The sequence below is a fragment of the Malania oleifera genome, chromosome 12 (assembly GCF_029873635.1).
Source record: "Malania oleifera isolate guangnan ecotype guangnan chromosome 12, ASM2987363v1, whole genome shotgun sequence".
Taxonomy (NCBI): Eukaryota; Viridiplantae; Streptophyta; class Magnoliopsida; order Santalales; family Ximeniaceae; genus Malania; species Malania oleifera.
The window spans coordinates 2,207,928-2,222,465 of record NC_080428.1 but is presented as its reverse complement, the minus strand read 5'-3'; the positions used below and the strand labels follow the sequence as shown (position 1 = coordinate 2,222,465).

Below are 14,538 nucleotides of genomic sequence, written 5' to 3'. Positions count from 1 at the left end.
GTCTCTGTACCTGTCATCTTCGACAAACAGAAATAGGATTTTGCACAAACAGAGGCTAGGGTTTCAACAAGCAGTAATGTGACTGCATCAACAGGCAGCTATGACTTAATGATGATCTGCAGGGAGATGATTAACTGCTGAAGGAAGCTTTATGCAAAAAGGACTAAACAACCAGCACTTCCAACGATAACATTGTGGTTTACTCTGGCAATGATTTAGAGTTTTGTGCCAGCAAGTGTGTGGGTCTGTGATGATGCCCACAAAAATCTGCTCAGGCAGTGAATACAGCAGCCTGCTTCCGCGAAGGATGCAAATACAATGACAAAGGACTTTGATGGCCGCAACAGCACAATGTGGGTGTGGGTGTGTGTGTGTGTGTGGAACTTGTTCTTCGTTTTTCGTGGCAGCACAGTTCTGTTTCTCAGCAACTGCAACTTCTTCTTTGCTGCAGCACCTTTTGTTTTGCTTTTTTTTTTTCAACTGCAGGAAAGAAAAAAGGGACAGATGGTGAGATCTAAAGGGCTGGTGTGGTGGTAAAGATCACGGCAGAAATGACGTTAGCGCAAGACAATTTCATTTAAAATCGCGAATCCTACAACTTTAAGTTAAAACTCGCAAACAAGCCTGTCAAGACTGACATCTGTGGCAATTTGAATTGAAATCATGAACAATGTCAAACAATAGTCACATCTGTGTCAAATCAGAACCTGGCTCTGAATCTCTGATACCACTTGATACAAGAACAAAGTCCAACAATGTTAATTCTCAATTCCAATCTCTTTCAAACTAATACTTCAAGGATTGGGAGTTCCTTCCTTCTCAAGATCTGCTGGGGGTATTATTATTATTCTGTGGGGCTCTTGTTCTTTCTCGAGTTGATAGCCTAAAAGGTTTCTTTTCTTCATCTGTGTTAGAAATTAGAGATAGGGGTCAGTGGTGGTTTTCAGTCTATGGACCTCCTAGGCCTGCCCTTCATTCTGTTTTCTGGGAAGAGTTGCATACAGTGATTTTTGTTCTCCTAAGTAGATTGAGGAGGGTGATTTTAGTGTAGTAGGATTTCCAAAGAAAAAGAAAGAGGGAGATAAGTTTACCTCAAGCATGCAGAATTTCGATAGATTCTGTTAAACCTTGATATACATTATTGGTCACAACCTGAAAAGCTTAAGCTTTTAGGTAAAGTGGTAATCTAACATGGTATCAGACCAAGATCCAACCTAAACCCTAAGCCTCATAGCCACTGCCACCAAAACCAAACCCTAAACCTCAGACCCACAACCAAAATCAAACCCTAAACGTCAACCTGCTGCAGAACACCATACGCACTACCAAAGACCAGAAAGCAGTCCAGAAGTTGCCAGAAAAAGCAAAGTCGTTTCTGGGAAGAAAAAAAAAAAAACTGGATGCTGCTGCCCTTTCAGGAACCCAAAGAAACACCTGTATTTTTGCAAAAATAACCACAAAATCCTACTCGGAACTTGCTGATCTGCCTGTCTGCCAAATTTCACTGCCAGAGGGGCCCCCATGCGCTGGCTGGAAGCTGACAGCTCCAACTCTACGGGCCGGCATGTAAGTGTTCTGAGCAAGTTTTTTGCTCTGATTTATTCTAGATTCCCTTTATACTCCCACACATCATAATATCAAGATGTTCTTCATGTATTTTGTTCAAAAATTCAAATTTTTTTGATTGTTCACTTGGAGCACTTTGTTAATGGTTATTTGGTGCTGATAGAGCTGTCTGATGGTTTCTTGGGGCTGAGTGTAAGCTTCTGGGTGCTTTGAAAGCTTTATGCTGGTTTAGTTGTGACTCGTACATGGTGGGTCACCTTGTTCATGGTTGTTCCGATTGTTTAGTACTGTTCGGGTTGTGTGTAGGTTTCTAGGGGCTGTGTCTAGGCTTCTTTGTGCTGTGGCCCCCTATGCTGGTTATTTGTAACTTGTTCATGGTGGGTCATCTTGATCATGGTTGCTCCGACTGCTCCAATTTTTAACATTGTTATCATTGGTCTAAGTTTGCAAGTGTTGAGATGGACCTCAAATCCCAAAAGTATGTTACCCTTGTTAGTCACTTACTTGAGTGAACCACGCAATGTAACTATCTCAGAGGAGAAGTGATCAAGATTTTGTAGTATCAATCATCTCAACAAGCATCTAGTCACATTGCATCTTTTGCTCAAAAAGGTTATCCTACAGCCTATATGTTATCTAGTATCTCTCCCACTAGTCCTTGGGTTATCAATTCTACCGCCACTAACCATATGCTAGGTTCAACCAACTTCTTTTCTGCCCTCCAGTATCCTAAGAATCAACCATAAAAAAATAAAAAATAAAAAATAATAAAAAAAGAACAATGTAATCTCATCAGCAACTGAACAAGAATCAAAACACACCTCTTTCCTTCTTGATTCCAATTCCCTAGTCAAATTCCGCCTCATTTTTCCATTTGCCATCTATGAAAAACTTTTGAATTACAATCACCCTCCCTAAACCATTTAAACTTGCTCTTTTACCTCCAACTACTCACTTCCCTAAAAATCACCTCCTATAATCCATTTCTCAAAGCAACCCACTTAACCACTTCACGCTCTAAAAGATTCACCTAAATATTTTACCTTATATAGTAAAATAAAATGTATTCTAAAAAAAGAATAAAGAGGTCACAAGCTAATAGAAAACAAGACATCTTCAAAAACAACGAAACATCCCACAAAAAAAAAAAAAAGTAAAAACAAGAACAATAAATAGAAGAAACTAAAAAACTAATTGAGAAAGCCCCTTTTAAACACCTAACATCATAATTTACAAAGCCTTGTAAGTTTGCCAATTCACCTTCCTTTTGCCCCCATCCAAAAAAACTTTATTTCGTTCAGGATGAGACAACCATAACCCAATCTCATTTGCAAGTTGTTGGATTTCTAAATGATTCCCATTAATCTCCTCCACTAGAAGAAGAAAAAACCCATACGTGCATTTTTGCTCTTTTCCCAATTCATCATCCTCAAAAAAAGCAGTCCCTCAAAATCTTCCATTGGAGAAGATGGCACATTTAATAAATCTCCAAGTAAATTAAAAGATTTAGACACATACCTGGGTTGTTCCTAAAACTCATCCAATAACATGCCATCATCACAGGCAAACTCGCTAACCACATCGCTCACACCATCTAACATATCAACCATTGCTATTTCTCCTTACCTTTACTAACCTTTTCGTTGTATCGCCCTTTCGAACATTAACACCCTCTTGCACTTCCATTGACAAAAATTAACCTTATTGCCTGTTGCCCTATCGCAGCTATTTCCTTTATAACTGCATTGCTCCTCCACAACATCTAGTTTACCCTAAAGATCGTTTGTGCAAACTTCTTGCTCCTTTGTAGTCCTTCCCCCAATAATGGAAGCCAACAGCCAATCTCTCATCAAAATCAAGGTTCTTGCCTAAAGAGTTAGGTGCATTGCTTGAATGCACAGAATTACCTAGATTATGGCCAAGGTCTTAAATTTCGATTTCGACTCAAATTTCGAAGCTCCAAAAGTACGGAAATTTCGATGGAAATTTCGATTTCGATGTCAATTTCGATTTTGATTTGAAAAAATAAAGGAAATTAGTAGTAAAGCATGGAATTCTTTGTGAAACTTTAGAAATGGTTAACAAACATAATAATATAAGCTTCAGGACTAATATATTACAAATTAAATACATCTTTGTTTTGTATGAGGTGGAAAAGTTGTAAAATAGTATGTGTATCAAACATATTTGTAAGATAATGCACATTAAACATATTCAATTAATACAAATGAAATTCATAAATAATTTAAATATTATTTCTTATACAAATAATGATAATGTAGACATGAATGGCTAAATAAATTGTTACTGTAAGTTTATTTTTTCATATAATTTCAAAAGAACTTGTAATAATCTTTTGTTTCAATAAAATAAATTAAAGGAGAAATTTCACTTCACTCTTAAATCTCTCATTTGAATTCTGATAAAATTTCATTGTATAGTTAAAATTTTGATAAATTTTGAGATTTCGATAAATTTCGGATGATTCGTTGAGATTTCGATGGAAATTATGCAAGACGGAAATCTACTGTCATTTCGATTTCAAGGGTGACGGAAATCGAAAATTTCGACGAAAATTTCGACAATTTCGTGGAAATTTAAGACCATGATTATGGCTAACTTTTACTAGAACATGATACCTAGGCCCCACGGACCCAATAACCCTTACTTGCCATGAAGATTTAGCTTATAACTTCTTCTCCAAGACCAGAACAACTCTATTTGGGTGGCTGGCTACATCCCTCATCTGCAAGCCTTGAGAAAGGCAGATGACATGATCCTTTGGCCAGATACTCTTAATATACTACATCGGGCCAGCTCTTGGGTACTCTTAAATCAAATCCAGCATATAAAGATGAGAAGGAACCAGTTAGCCCATCACTTATAGGCCTGAAGTACATGCAAGCCATTGCCACCGCTAGTATTTGGGCCCATAACATATCTAAATCATTGACTAAGGGGATTAGGCCCAATGCTGGCTCTTTTAAACATAAAGAGAGTCTACCATCAAAAGATTTTAGTAGTATATATTGCATCATCCAAAAACCCACTATTTCCAATGTTTATCAAATAACATGAAGGCATAAAACTATAAGCACAAAAATCTCTCTAAGGAATTGAGCATAGTCATTCAAACACCAGCTCATATAAAAGGTTAATCATATTTCCTACGAGAAATCTAAACTTACCCCAAAAGGATTGATATTTTATCTCATCCATATCAATACTATTATAAAACTTCATTTGATCCACATCTCACCAATAAAAACAACAAAAAATTATTCAACCCTAAACAAACTCAATTTATCCAATACCAAATCTTATTGCATTTTTTAATTTTAGTCGTTGGCATCTATCTACACAATACATGTACCGCACTTGAACTCGCCTCATTTTATTTAGAGTTTCTTTTATCATGAATCAAAATTTTCGAGCGCATGAACATGCTTCTCCCACCCTCAACTCTCTACTTATGAATGGGACAAAGTAATGCATTTTCCCTAGCAATTGTTCAGAATGTTGGGCAATTAAGAAACAACATGTACAAAAGATAAAAGTTTTTGAGATGCGAATGTCAAAGTGGATGAGTGGTTAACATTAAAAGATAGAGTAAGAAATGAGCATTTACGTAATAGTTTAGGCACAACGCCGATTGGAAACAAGATAAGGGAGGGGTGGCTTAGATGGTTTGGGCATTTGAAACGCGGACCTAGTAGACCACCAGCAACTTGTCAGGAGTGAGTAAGTTCTTATTTCTGACATGAAAAGAGGTAGGGTTAGGCCCAAAATAACTTGGAATGAGGTAATGAAGAAGGATTTAATAGCCCTTAATCTAATAGAGGAAAACACTCTTGATCGGGTGAATTGGCAGAAAATGATTCATATAGCTGACCCGGGACTTAAGGCTTGTTATTGTTGTTGTTGTTGTTGTTGTAGTAGTAATAGGTATACACATCGAAATTAGTGAACTTGCTGTCACCTCCATCCCCTCTATCCCCAAAAGGGTACAAAAAAACCAAAAACAAAAACAAAATCTACGCTATCTCTGACCTTTGAAGATAATTCTAATTCCCAAATACCCACAGAAATGAAAGAACTACTATTAAAGTTGCAGTTGACAAAATCTCTATGTACAGGATCCAATCATACTGGTCTAGATTAAGCCCCCAGGTTTCCACTAAGTTATTGGTAAGGTGCTACTCTAAACATCCCAAATTCCACGGCATCATCCTAATTCAAAATATAGCATCTCTATTTTATCTCTTTCAAATCCTAAATATTCTCCCAACCATGAAACCTCACTCTTCTAACTTAAGTTCATGACAAGTGATGGGACCTACCGTATCCTACTCAATGCACTTTAGACAAAATATTAAATGTCCCATAAATTGAAAATCAAACAGAACTAATAAAAATAGCTTCCTTAAACCTCTCTTCTTTTTTTTGCGCTGATTTAACATTTCAAGTAATTGCATGCACCAACGATTTCAATCATACATTCTTTTGAATCACAAAAAGCAAAGCAAGCAAAACACAGACAGGGATGGCGTATTAGTGGTAATTACAGGGTAGAGTTCACCAAGTGAGGGAAGAAGAAGGAGAGAGTGGATGTGGGATTTCTGAGCAGCGTTGAGACCAGTTTTCCGCGTACTCCACAGTGTAGTGAGGATGTGTTCAAGAGCCTCCTCCGATTTTATGTTGCATAGTTTGTGCAGTTGCAGGTATAGGGTGTTGTCTTCTCCCATTAGCCTTCCTCTTTTTTCCACTTGCTCGCACGTTGGCCGACGGAGCCTCTCCGCTTCCTCTCCCTCTCCCTCTCCTACCAAGTATCAAAAACCCAACGACAATATCATATGACTAACTATTTTTAAGTATATAGAAATATATATATATATATATATTTAGGCATATTATAAATATTTAAATTTTTTTATTTAAAATGAATTATATTATTATTCGTGCAAAATTATCAATTATACATTTTACAAACTATACTTGCACAATCATTAAGTATTATAGAAATTGTCGGACAACAAAACAAACAAAAAAACTCAAGGGCATAGCTAATATATAGCATTTGTCAAAAATAAGTTGAGTATGCATGATATTTGACAAAAGGACAAGTGTATGATGTCCTCCAAAATCAAATGTCAAGAACAAGTTTATAGAATTTTTTAAATCTCACAAGATATTTGTATCTTTTTACAAAACGTTTGAAAGTTGCACAAAATTTGAAAATTTCCAAAAGAGATCTGCATCTTTTTGTCAAATTTTAAGAAAGGTCAGTGCATTTTGCCCTTAAATTTAATAAAATAACTCTTAATCATATTTAATTATTTAATTATATTTTAAAAATTATAAATAATTATATTTAGAAATCTAATTTTTTATCAACTTTAAATGAAACTAGTAAAGAGGCTCGCACCTCGGGACAACTTAAATGTGAAGAAAAATAATTAAAATACAAATGTACACCATACTAATATGTAATGAGGATTTCAAATGTGAAATCTAGGAAAAAAAATAATTAATTCTACATATTTAATTTAAATATATTTTAACAAAAATATAATATATTGATGATCAACTATATATTTATTTAAAGAGTATTTGTATTTAGCAAAAAATTTTTCAGCAATAAAGTAAATTTTCATATTAGGATCATCTCTTGATGGGTTAAATGATTGAATTTTAAAAATAGTGCCACAATAATTTTATGGTTTTAAAATTGATATGCCCATAATAAATCACACTAATAAGGGCAGGTCAACGCCTGTCTCGCACTTTCTCTGGGTCTGACATTCTGACGAGTGATTAGCTCTGACCTAATAAAAAGGAGGAGAGATCCACGCCAACGCCCGTAATAACCGAGTAATAGGCGCACGCACTTATGGCTGAAGAGCGATTCACGCCCCCATGCAATAAATCCGAGCCAACCGGCGGTCAACTCAAGCCCCTGTAAGAAGGGATTTGGAGTACAGGCAAAGGTAAGTGACAAAACACTACTCTACTGTTGCATTTAGCCTCCCTAAAAGCCTTCCTCTTACTTAGGCATCCGAGAGATCCCCCGGAGTACACCCCGGGTCCTCCAAGCCTTTCTTCTCTTCCTCTTTCAGGTCAACGAGAGTCGAAGGAGCATCCCAACTACTTTTTTTTACCTCGCAACAGTTGGCGCCGTCTGTGGGAAGTCACGTTTAGGAGGCGATATTATCTTGCTCTCGACTTTCAACATTCCAGTAATGCCGACCTCACGCAATTCTACCTCCTTCCTTGATACAAAAGTACCATCCCAATCCATCCAATCCACCTCCACAGAATCATCGGGTGTCAGTAGGGAGGAGTTCCTCGCCTTCCTCGCTTTCCAAAAGGAAATGAGGGACATGCTCAACCAACTCTTACAACAAAAGAGTCAAGAAGAGCACGTCCTTCCCCAACCGCAAGAGAATCCTAGCGCAAACAAATAAGCTAACGAACCAGTGGAGAAAGAAGAGAAAACTCACCTCAATAAGAAGGTAGAAGATGTAAATAGCGTGGACGTCAACCAACAAAGATCCACTGAGCTCGAGGAAAGAATAAAGAAGGTAGATTACATAGAGAAGATGATGAAGGAGGGCAGAACCAGGCCCTACTATGGGGAAGCATCCCTAAGGTCCTCAGAGCCTCCATTCAAGAAAGACATCATGGAAGCTCCATTGCCCAGTAGATTCAAGATGCCTACCTTTAAAAGATACGAAGGTTTGTCTGACCCCATTGATCACCTGGACAATTTCAAAATGTTGATGCAGTTGCAAGGGGCTCCTGACGCCATCATGTGTAGAGCTTTTGCTACCACCCTAAAGGGTACTGCCAGAGACTAGTATCGAACTCTTCGACCAGGATCTGTCGGTTCCTTCTAAGAGATGGAGCAAATGTTCACCGGCCACTTCCTTAGTAGCCGGAGAGTTGCTAAAACAACAGGCCATCTAATGAGTATGGTGCAAGGGGAGTGGGAAACTCTAAAGAACTTCATGCACCGGTTCAACACAGCAACCCTAGAAATCCGCAACTTAGATATGGGGGTAGCTTTGGCTGCCTTGACAACGGCTCTCCAACCCGGAAGCTTCTTATACTCCCTAAGGGAAAACCGCCGGTGGACATGGGGGAATTAATGATCCAAGTAGAGAAGTACATAAACTTGGAGGAGATGATGGATACAAGAGGAAATCGCATAGAGCGGAAAAGGGGAAACAATAACAAAGAATCTGGAGACACCTATAGATCTGTAAAAAGGCATGAAACTAGTGCACTGCAAACGGGTCAAAAGATGAGAGGACAGCACGACAAGTTCTCCACCTACACACCCCCAAATGTACCGCGCTCAGAGTTACTGATGCAGATCAAAAAGAAGGACTACGTCTCATGGCTTGAACCTATGCGAACGCCTCTACATAAGCGGAACATGTCCAAGTTCTGCGCATTCCATAGGGATCACGGCCACGACACAGAAGAATGTATTCAGCTGAAGAAAGAAATTGAGGTCCTAATAAGAAGGGGACATCTGTCAAAGTTTATCAAGAAAAAGAATCCAAAAAGGGAACCACTCGAGTAAAGAAGGCATGGCATAAAAGAGAAGGAAGAGCAGGTCATTGGGGAAATTGTGGTGATCTTCGGAGGATCCGCTAGTGGAGGAGATAGCGGGAGTGCACGCAAAAGATATGCTAAACAGGTGCTGATGATGGAGAAGGGGAAAACCAGTAGGAAACGAAACAAGAGAGATGACGTCATAACCTTCGACAGCGGAGACGAAGAAGGAGTGCAGCAACCGCATGATGACGCACTAGTGCTCTCCCTACTCGTGGCCAATTACATGGTCAGACGCATACTGATAGACAACGGGAGCTCGGCCAACATCATGTTCTGGTCGGTCTTGGTCGGGATGAAGATCGGCAAGGAACGACTGAAGCCCGTCTCGACCCCCTTGGTAGGATTTGGAGGAAACACCGTTCACCCCTTGGGCACAATCACGTTACCGGTAACAATAGGGACGACCCCGCAGCAGGTAACAACGTTGGCAGAATTCCTGGTGGTTGACCGACCTTCGGTATACAATGTCATCTTGGGTCGCCCTTTCCTTAACGCAGTTTGGGCAGTATCGTCAACATACCACCTCGAAGTTAAGTTCCCTACACCACAAGGGATAAGATCTGCCAAGGGAGATCAGGCCGCTGCTCGGAGTTGCTATGTAATGGCCTTGAAAGGGAAGATGGAGGCTAAAGAAGCTCTAACGATGGAAGATCTAGAAGTCAGAGGAGAGTATCCCCAGATCAGTACATTACACGAAGATGTCAAGCACATACCACTGCAAGGCCACCAGGAGAGAAGTATACAGATCGGGAATCACTTGCCCGACACCTTGAAATCAGAGCTGACTAAACTCTTGGATGAATTCGCTGATTTGTTCGCATGGTCGGCCGCTGACATGCCTGGCATCGACCCTGCTGTGATAGAGCACAGGTTGCAGGTCAACCCCAGCCACCGACTTGTGAAACAGAAAAAAAGGAGCTTCGCGATGGAATGGATCAAAATAATTGATGAAGAGGTGACGAAACTGTTGCAGGCCAACTTCATTCTAGAAGTAGACTACCCAGAGTGGCTGAGCAACGTGGTCCTGGTAAGGAAGCCCAATGGAAAATGGTGCACCTGCATAGACTTCACGGACTTGAATAAAGCGTGCCCAAAGGACAGCTTCCCTCTCCCTCAAATCGATTAGCTAGTGGATTCGACCTCGAGGCACGAACTTCTCAGCTTCATGGATGCTTACTCAGTGTACAACTAAATCCCTATGAGTCGAGCTGACGAGGAAAAAACTTCTTTTATCACCGAAAGGGGTTTGTATTGTTACCGGGTGATGCCCTTCGGCTTAAAAAATGCAAGGGCCACATATTAGAGGTTGGTGAACAAGATTTTTAAAGACCAGATCGAAAAAACAATGGAAGCGTACGTAGACGATATGTTGGTGAAAAGTATGGAAGCGGGGCAACATTGTAAAGATTTGAGGGAAACGTTCGAGCTCCTTCGCCGGTACCACATGAAGTTGAACCCCTCGAAGTGTGTATTCGGCGTTTCTGCAGGGAAATTCTTGGGCTTTATGGTGACTCATAGAGGTATAGAAGCAAATCCGAACAAAATACAAGCACTGCTGGAAATGGAAGCTCCAAGGACTAAAAAGGAGATACAAGTTCTGACGGGGAGGATAGCCTCCCTCAGCAGGTTCATCTCCTGCTCATGTGACAAAGGCTTACCTTTCTTTAGAGCACTACGGAAGAAGGGAGGATTCGAATGGGGGAAGGAGCAGGACAAAGCCTTCGAGCAACTTAAGCAATACCTCGGATCCCCTCCTCTCTTGATAAAAGCAAAGAATGGGGAAGACCTCTATCTATACATAGCTTCCACGGAAAATGCCGTCAGCTCGGTCCTGGTCCGGGAAGAAAGCAGGAAGCATCAGCCTATATATTACACAAGTAAGGTGTTAAGTGGTGCCGAAAAGAACTATTGTATGGTGGAAAAAGCCGCTTCCTCCATCATTTGTGCAGCACGGAAATTAAGACCCTATTTTCAAGCCCACAGGGTTGTCGTGAAAAAGGCGGACGCACTCGCGAAGTTAGCTTCGGCAACCAGTTCAGAATGGAAAGACACTATCTATCTTGAACGCATAGGGTATTATCCCTCATGAGGAGCTGCTCCAGGAGCTTGTCCTCGTGCAGTGGGGGATCAGCCCCATTTCCTCAAGTCATTCTTCCCTCTGATTATATATATGTGTATGTTCGGATGCTGTCTTTACTGTTGGTGTTCTTACTCCCTTTCTCTTTCCTTGCAGATATGGACTTCACTAGGTATGAATCTCTCATGGGAGAAGCTAGAAAGCAAAGGGTGAGTAGGAGTAAGAACACCAACAGTAAAGACAGCATCCGAACATACACATATACATAATCAGGGGGAAGAATGACTTGAGGAAACGGGGCTGATCCCCCACTGCACGAGGACACGCTCCTGGAGCAGCTCCTCATGAGGGATAATACCCTGTTCACCAAGGACACGAAGTTTTTTCAGGATGGCCTGCTCTTCGGGGGAAAGTCTGGGGAGGAGATGGCGCACCTGAACTACAAAGGAAAAAGGGGTGAAAGGAGAAAAGATGAGTTCGACGGATAACCTACTAGTAAGCCCTGCAAAAGAGGGGGGAAAAAGATAGACAACGTTACCATCAAGAGGAGAAGACCAGACAAAGGAGCCCGTGTAATTCAACTCTCCCGAGGCAAAGACGTAACGAGTCTTCCAGTTATGGATGGAAGAACTGCCTGGTGAGAAAAGTTTATAACCTGGTAGAGAGTTGAAATAATATAGCTCTCCACAGAATGAGATCGCATTTGGAAACAACTTCTGAAAAGTGAGATGGTAGGCTGATGGCCCAAGCGGAGCAGGAGCATGGCAAAACAGGTGAGCGAAAGATAAGAGTTCGGAATGAGTTGAGATGGTGCTATGTGATAAAAACATAATACGCTAGAGACAAAAAAGGAAAAAGGGAGCCTAAGACCCAAATCTATATAATCAGTATAGAGGCAGAGCTCCTCGGATTTCTGGTCAAGAGCTGACTCGGAAGCAGATGGCAACCTAACAGTGATATTTGATGGTATGACAAAAAAATAACGAACATTCTGCAGGTCGGAGGAGGTGAGCTCACAACGAGCGCTCCAAACTGTAGAAGGAACCCTTAAAGGCTGTGAGGAAGTCTCCATAGGGAAAACAAAGCCTGAAGGAAACAGTACCTATACCTAAGGATCAAACGAGCAAGCAACAGCAAAAACAAAGAAGAAAAGATGCCAAGACAGATCAAGACAGTAAATTTTCACACACAGGCGACTTACGAGAAAAGATCAAACATACAAAACTAACGTAAGAACAACGAAGAACATGAAGAACAACAAAACAAAAATGCTATAGAGAGAGAAAGCATACCTAGCACCAAATGGGGGACTTGTGGAATGAAGAAGAGTAGAGAAGAAAGCAGTCCTCTTGGAATGAAGATGAGTGTGGAATGAAAGAATTCATTGGCCTTTATAAAGAGAGGAGGGCACGAATCCCTGTGGAGGGAGTCTCAAGAATTTTCATTTACAAGAAGGATTGCGTCTCGAGGGAGGAAAAGGACACAGAAAGTCTCTAACAAATGCACAGACGCGGCTTCCCAAGGACAAATGTTATCTCGGAAACACCAAGTCGCCTCGGACACAAAGTTAGACGGATGACCATAAATAAGAGCTTTCCTCCAACCCACTTCCCAAGGTAGAACGCATTTAAAACCTGCTTTTATGTATCTCTCGCAGGACAGAAGCGTGCAACGACGCCTCGGGAAGGTGAAACAGACGCGAAGGCCAAACTCATGAACACGACTCGTGAGGCCAGAACAACCCAACAGATGAGCACGACTCATCAGGCGAATGGCCCAAACTGACGAGCACGACTCGTGAGGCTAGAATAACCCAAAAGATGAGCACGACTCATCAGGCCGATGGCCTAAACTGACGAGCACGACTCGTAAGGCCAGAACAACCCAACAGATGAGCACGACTCATCAGGCCGATGGCTCAAACTGACGAGCACGACTCATGAGGCCAGAACAACCCTACAGATGAGCACGACTCATTAGGATGATTGCTCAAACTGACGAGCACGACTCGTAAGGCCAGAAAAGCCTAGCAGAGGAGCACGGCTCAATAGACGCAAAGACCCAAATAACGAGCATGACTTGTAAGGCCAAACAGCCGAGTAGGTCGGATAGCTCAGCCAATTTTCCTCCATGGGATAGGTCGGACTAATTCCCTTAAAGAATTAATCAGTTCGGCTTAAGTCTTCGAAGAGCTCGGAAGAAACAGCTTGGCATAAGCCTTTCTTCATAGAGCTTGGACAAAATAGGTCGGCCTGAGTGATTCTTCATAGAGCTCGGAAGAAACAGCTCAGCCCAAGCCTTTCTTCATAGAGCTCGGACAAAACAGCTCGGCCTGAGCGATTCTTCAAAGAGCTCAGGAGAAACAGCTCGGCACAGACAGCTCGGCCTAAGCCATTCTTCATAGAGCTCAGACAAAACAGCTCGATACAACAGCTCGGACAAAACAACTCGGCGCAAACAGCTCGACACGAGTCTTTTTCCATATAGCTCAAACAAAAACAGCTCGGTCCAAACAGCTCGGTCCAAACAGCTCGGACAAAACAGCTCAGCGCAAACAGCTAGACACGAGTCTTTTTCCAAAGAGCTCGAACAAAATAGCTCGGACAAAACAACTCGGTCCAAACAGCTCGGACAAAACAGCTCGGCGCAAACAGCTCGACACGAGTCTTTTTCCAAAGAGCTCGAACAAAAATAGCTCGGTCCGAACAGCTCGGACAAAACAGCTTGGCACAAACGATTCGGCACGAGCTGCTCAACTATTCTGCCAAAAAAAAAGGGGGGGGGGAATATGATGGAGTGCTAAAACCTCTAAAGGGAAAGATGCAAACACAAACAATTCAAAATTCTATCCAGAAATTTGAAACTGAGGGGGGGACAACTGATATGCCCATAATAAATCACACTAATAAGGGCAGGTCAACGCCTGTCTCGCACTTTCTCCGGGTCTGTCATTCTGACGAGTGATTAGCTCTGACCTAATAAAGAGGAGGAGAGATCCACGCCAACGCCTGTAATAACCGAGTAATAGGCGCACGCACTTATGGCTAGAGAGCGATTCACGCCCCCGTGCAATAAATCCGAGCCAATCGGCGGTCAACTCAAGCCCCTATAATAAGGGATTTGGAGTACAGGCAAAGGTAAGTGACAAAATACTACTCTACTGTTGCATTTAGCCTCCCTAAAAGCCTTCCTCTTACTTAGGCATCGGAGAGATCCCCCGGAGTACACCCCGGGTCCTCCAAGCCTTTCTTCTCTTCCTCTTTCAGGTCAAC

General features: G+C 41.4%; 2 protein-coding genes across 7 annotated transcripts in view; one reads left to right on the top strand and one right to left on the bottom strand.

Annotated features, from left to right (window-relative positions):
- Positions 1–6,468, bottom strand: part of LOC131144427 (protein FAR1-RELATED SEQUENCE 3-like) — a 32,449-nt gene extending 25,981 nt beyond the window's left edge. For 2 of the 6 annotated variants that reach the window (XM_058093068.1, XM_058093070.1), the window contains exon 1: positions 6,132–6,449. In XM_058093068.1, the coding sequence (XP_057949051.1) occupies positions 6,132–6,311 (180 nt within the window). In that variant the 5' untranslated portion in view covers positions 6,312–6,449. Of the gene's footprint in view, positions 1–6,131 lie in introns of all 6 variants that reach the window. The other 4 variants (XM_058093067.1, XM_058093069.1, XM_058093071.1 and 1 more) reach the window with 4 other exon arrangements.
- A 2,812-nt stretch (positions 6,469–9,280) lies between these two features.
- LOC131144936 (uncharacterized) lies at positions 9,281–10,315 on the top strand. Its single transcript, XM_058093902.1, has one exon. It carries the CDS (start codon positions 9,281–9,283, stop codon positions 10,313–10,315), a length of 1,035 nt encoding a protein of 344 aa, XP_057949885.1.
- The last annotated feature ends 4,223 nt before the right edge of the window (positions 10,316–14,538 follow it).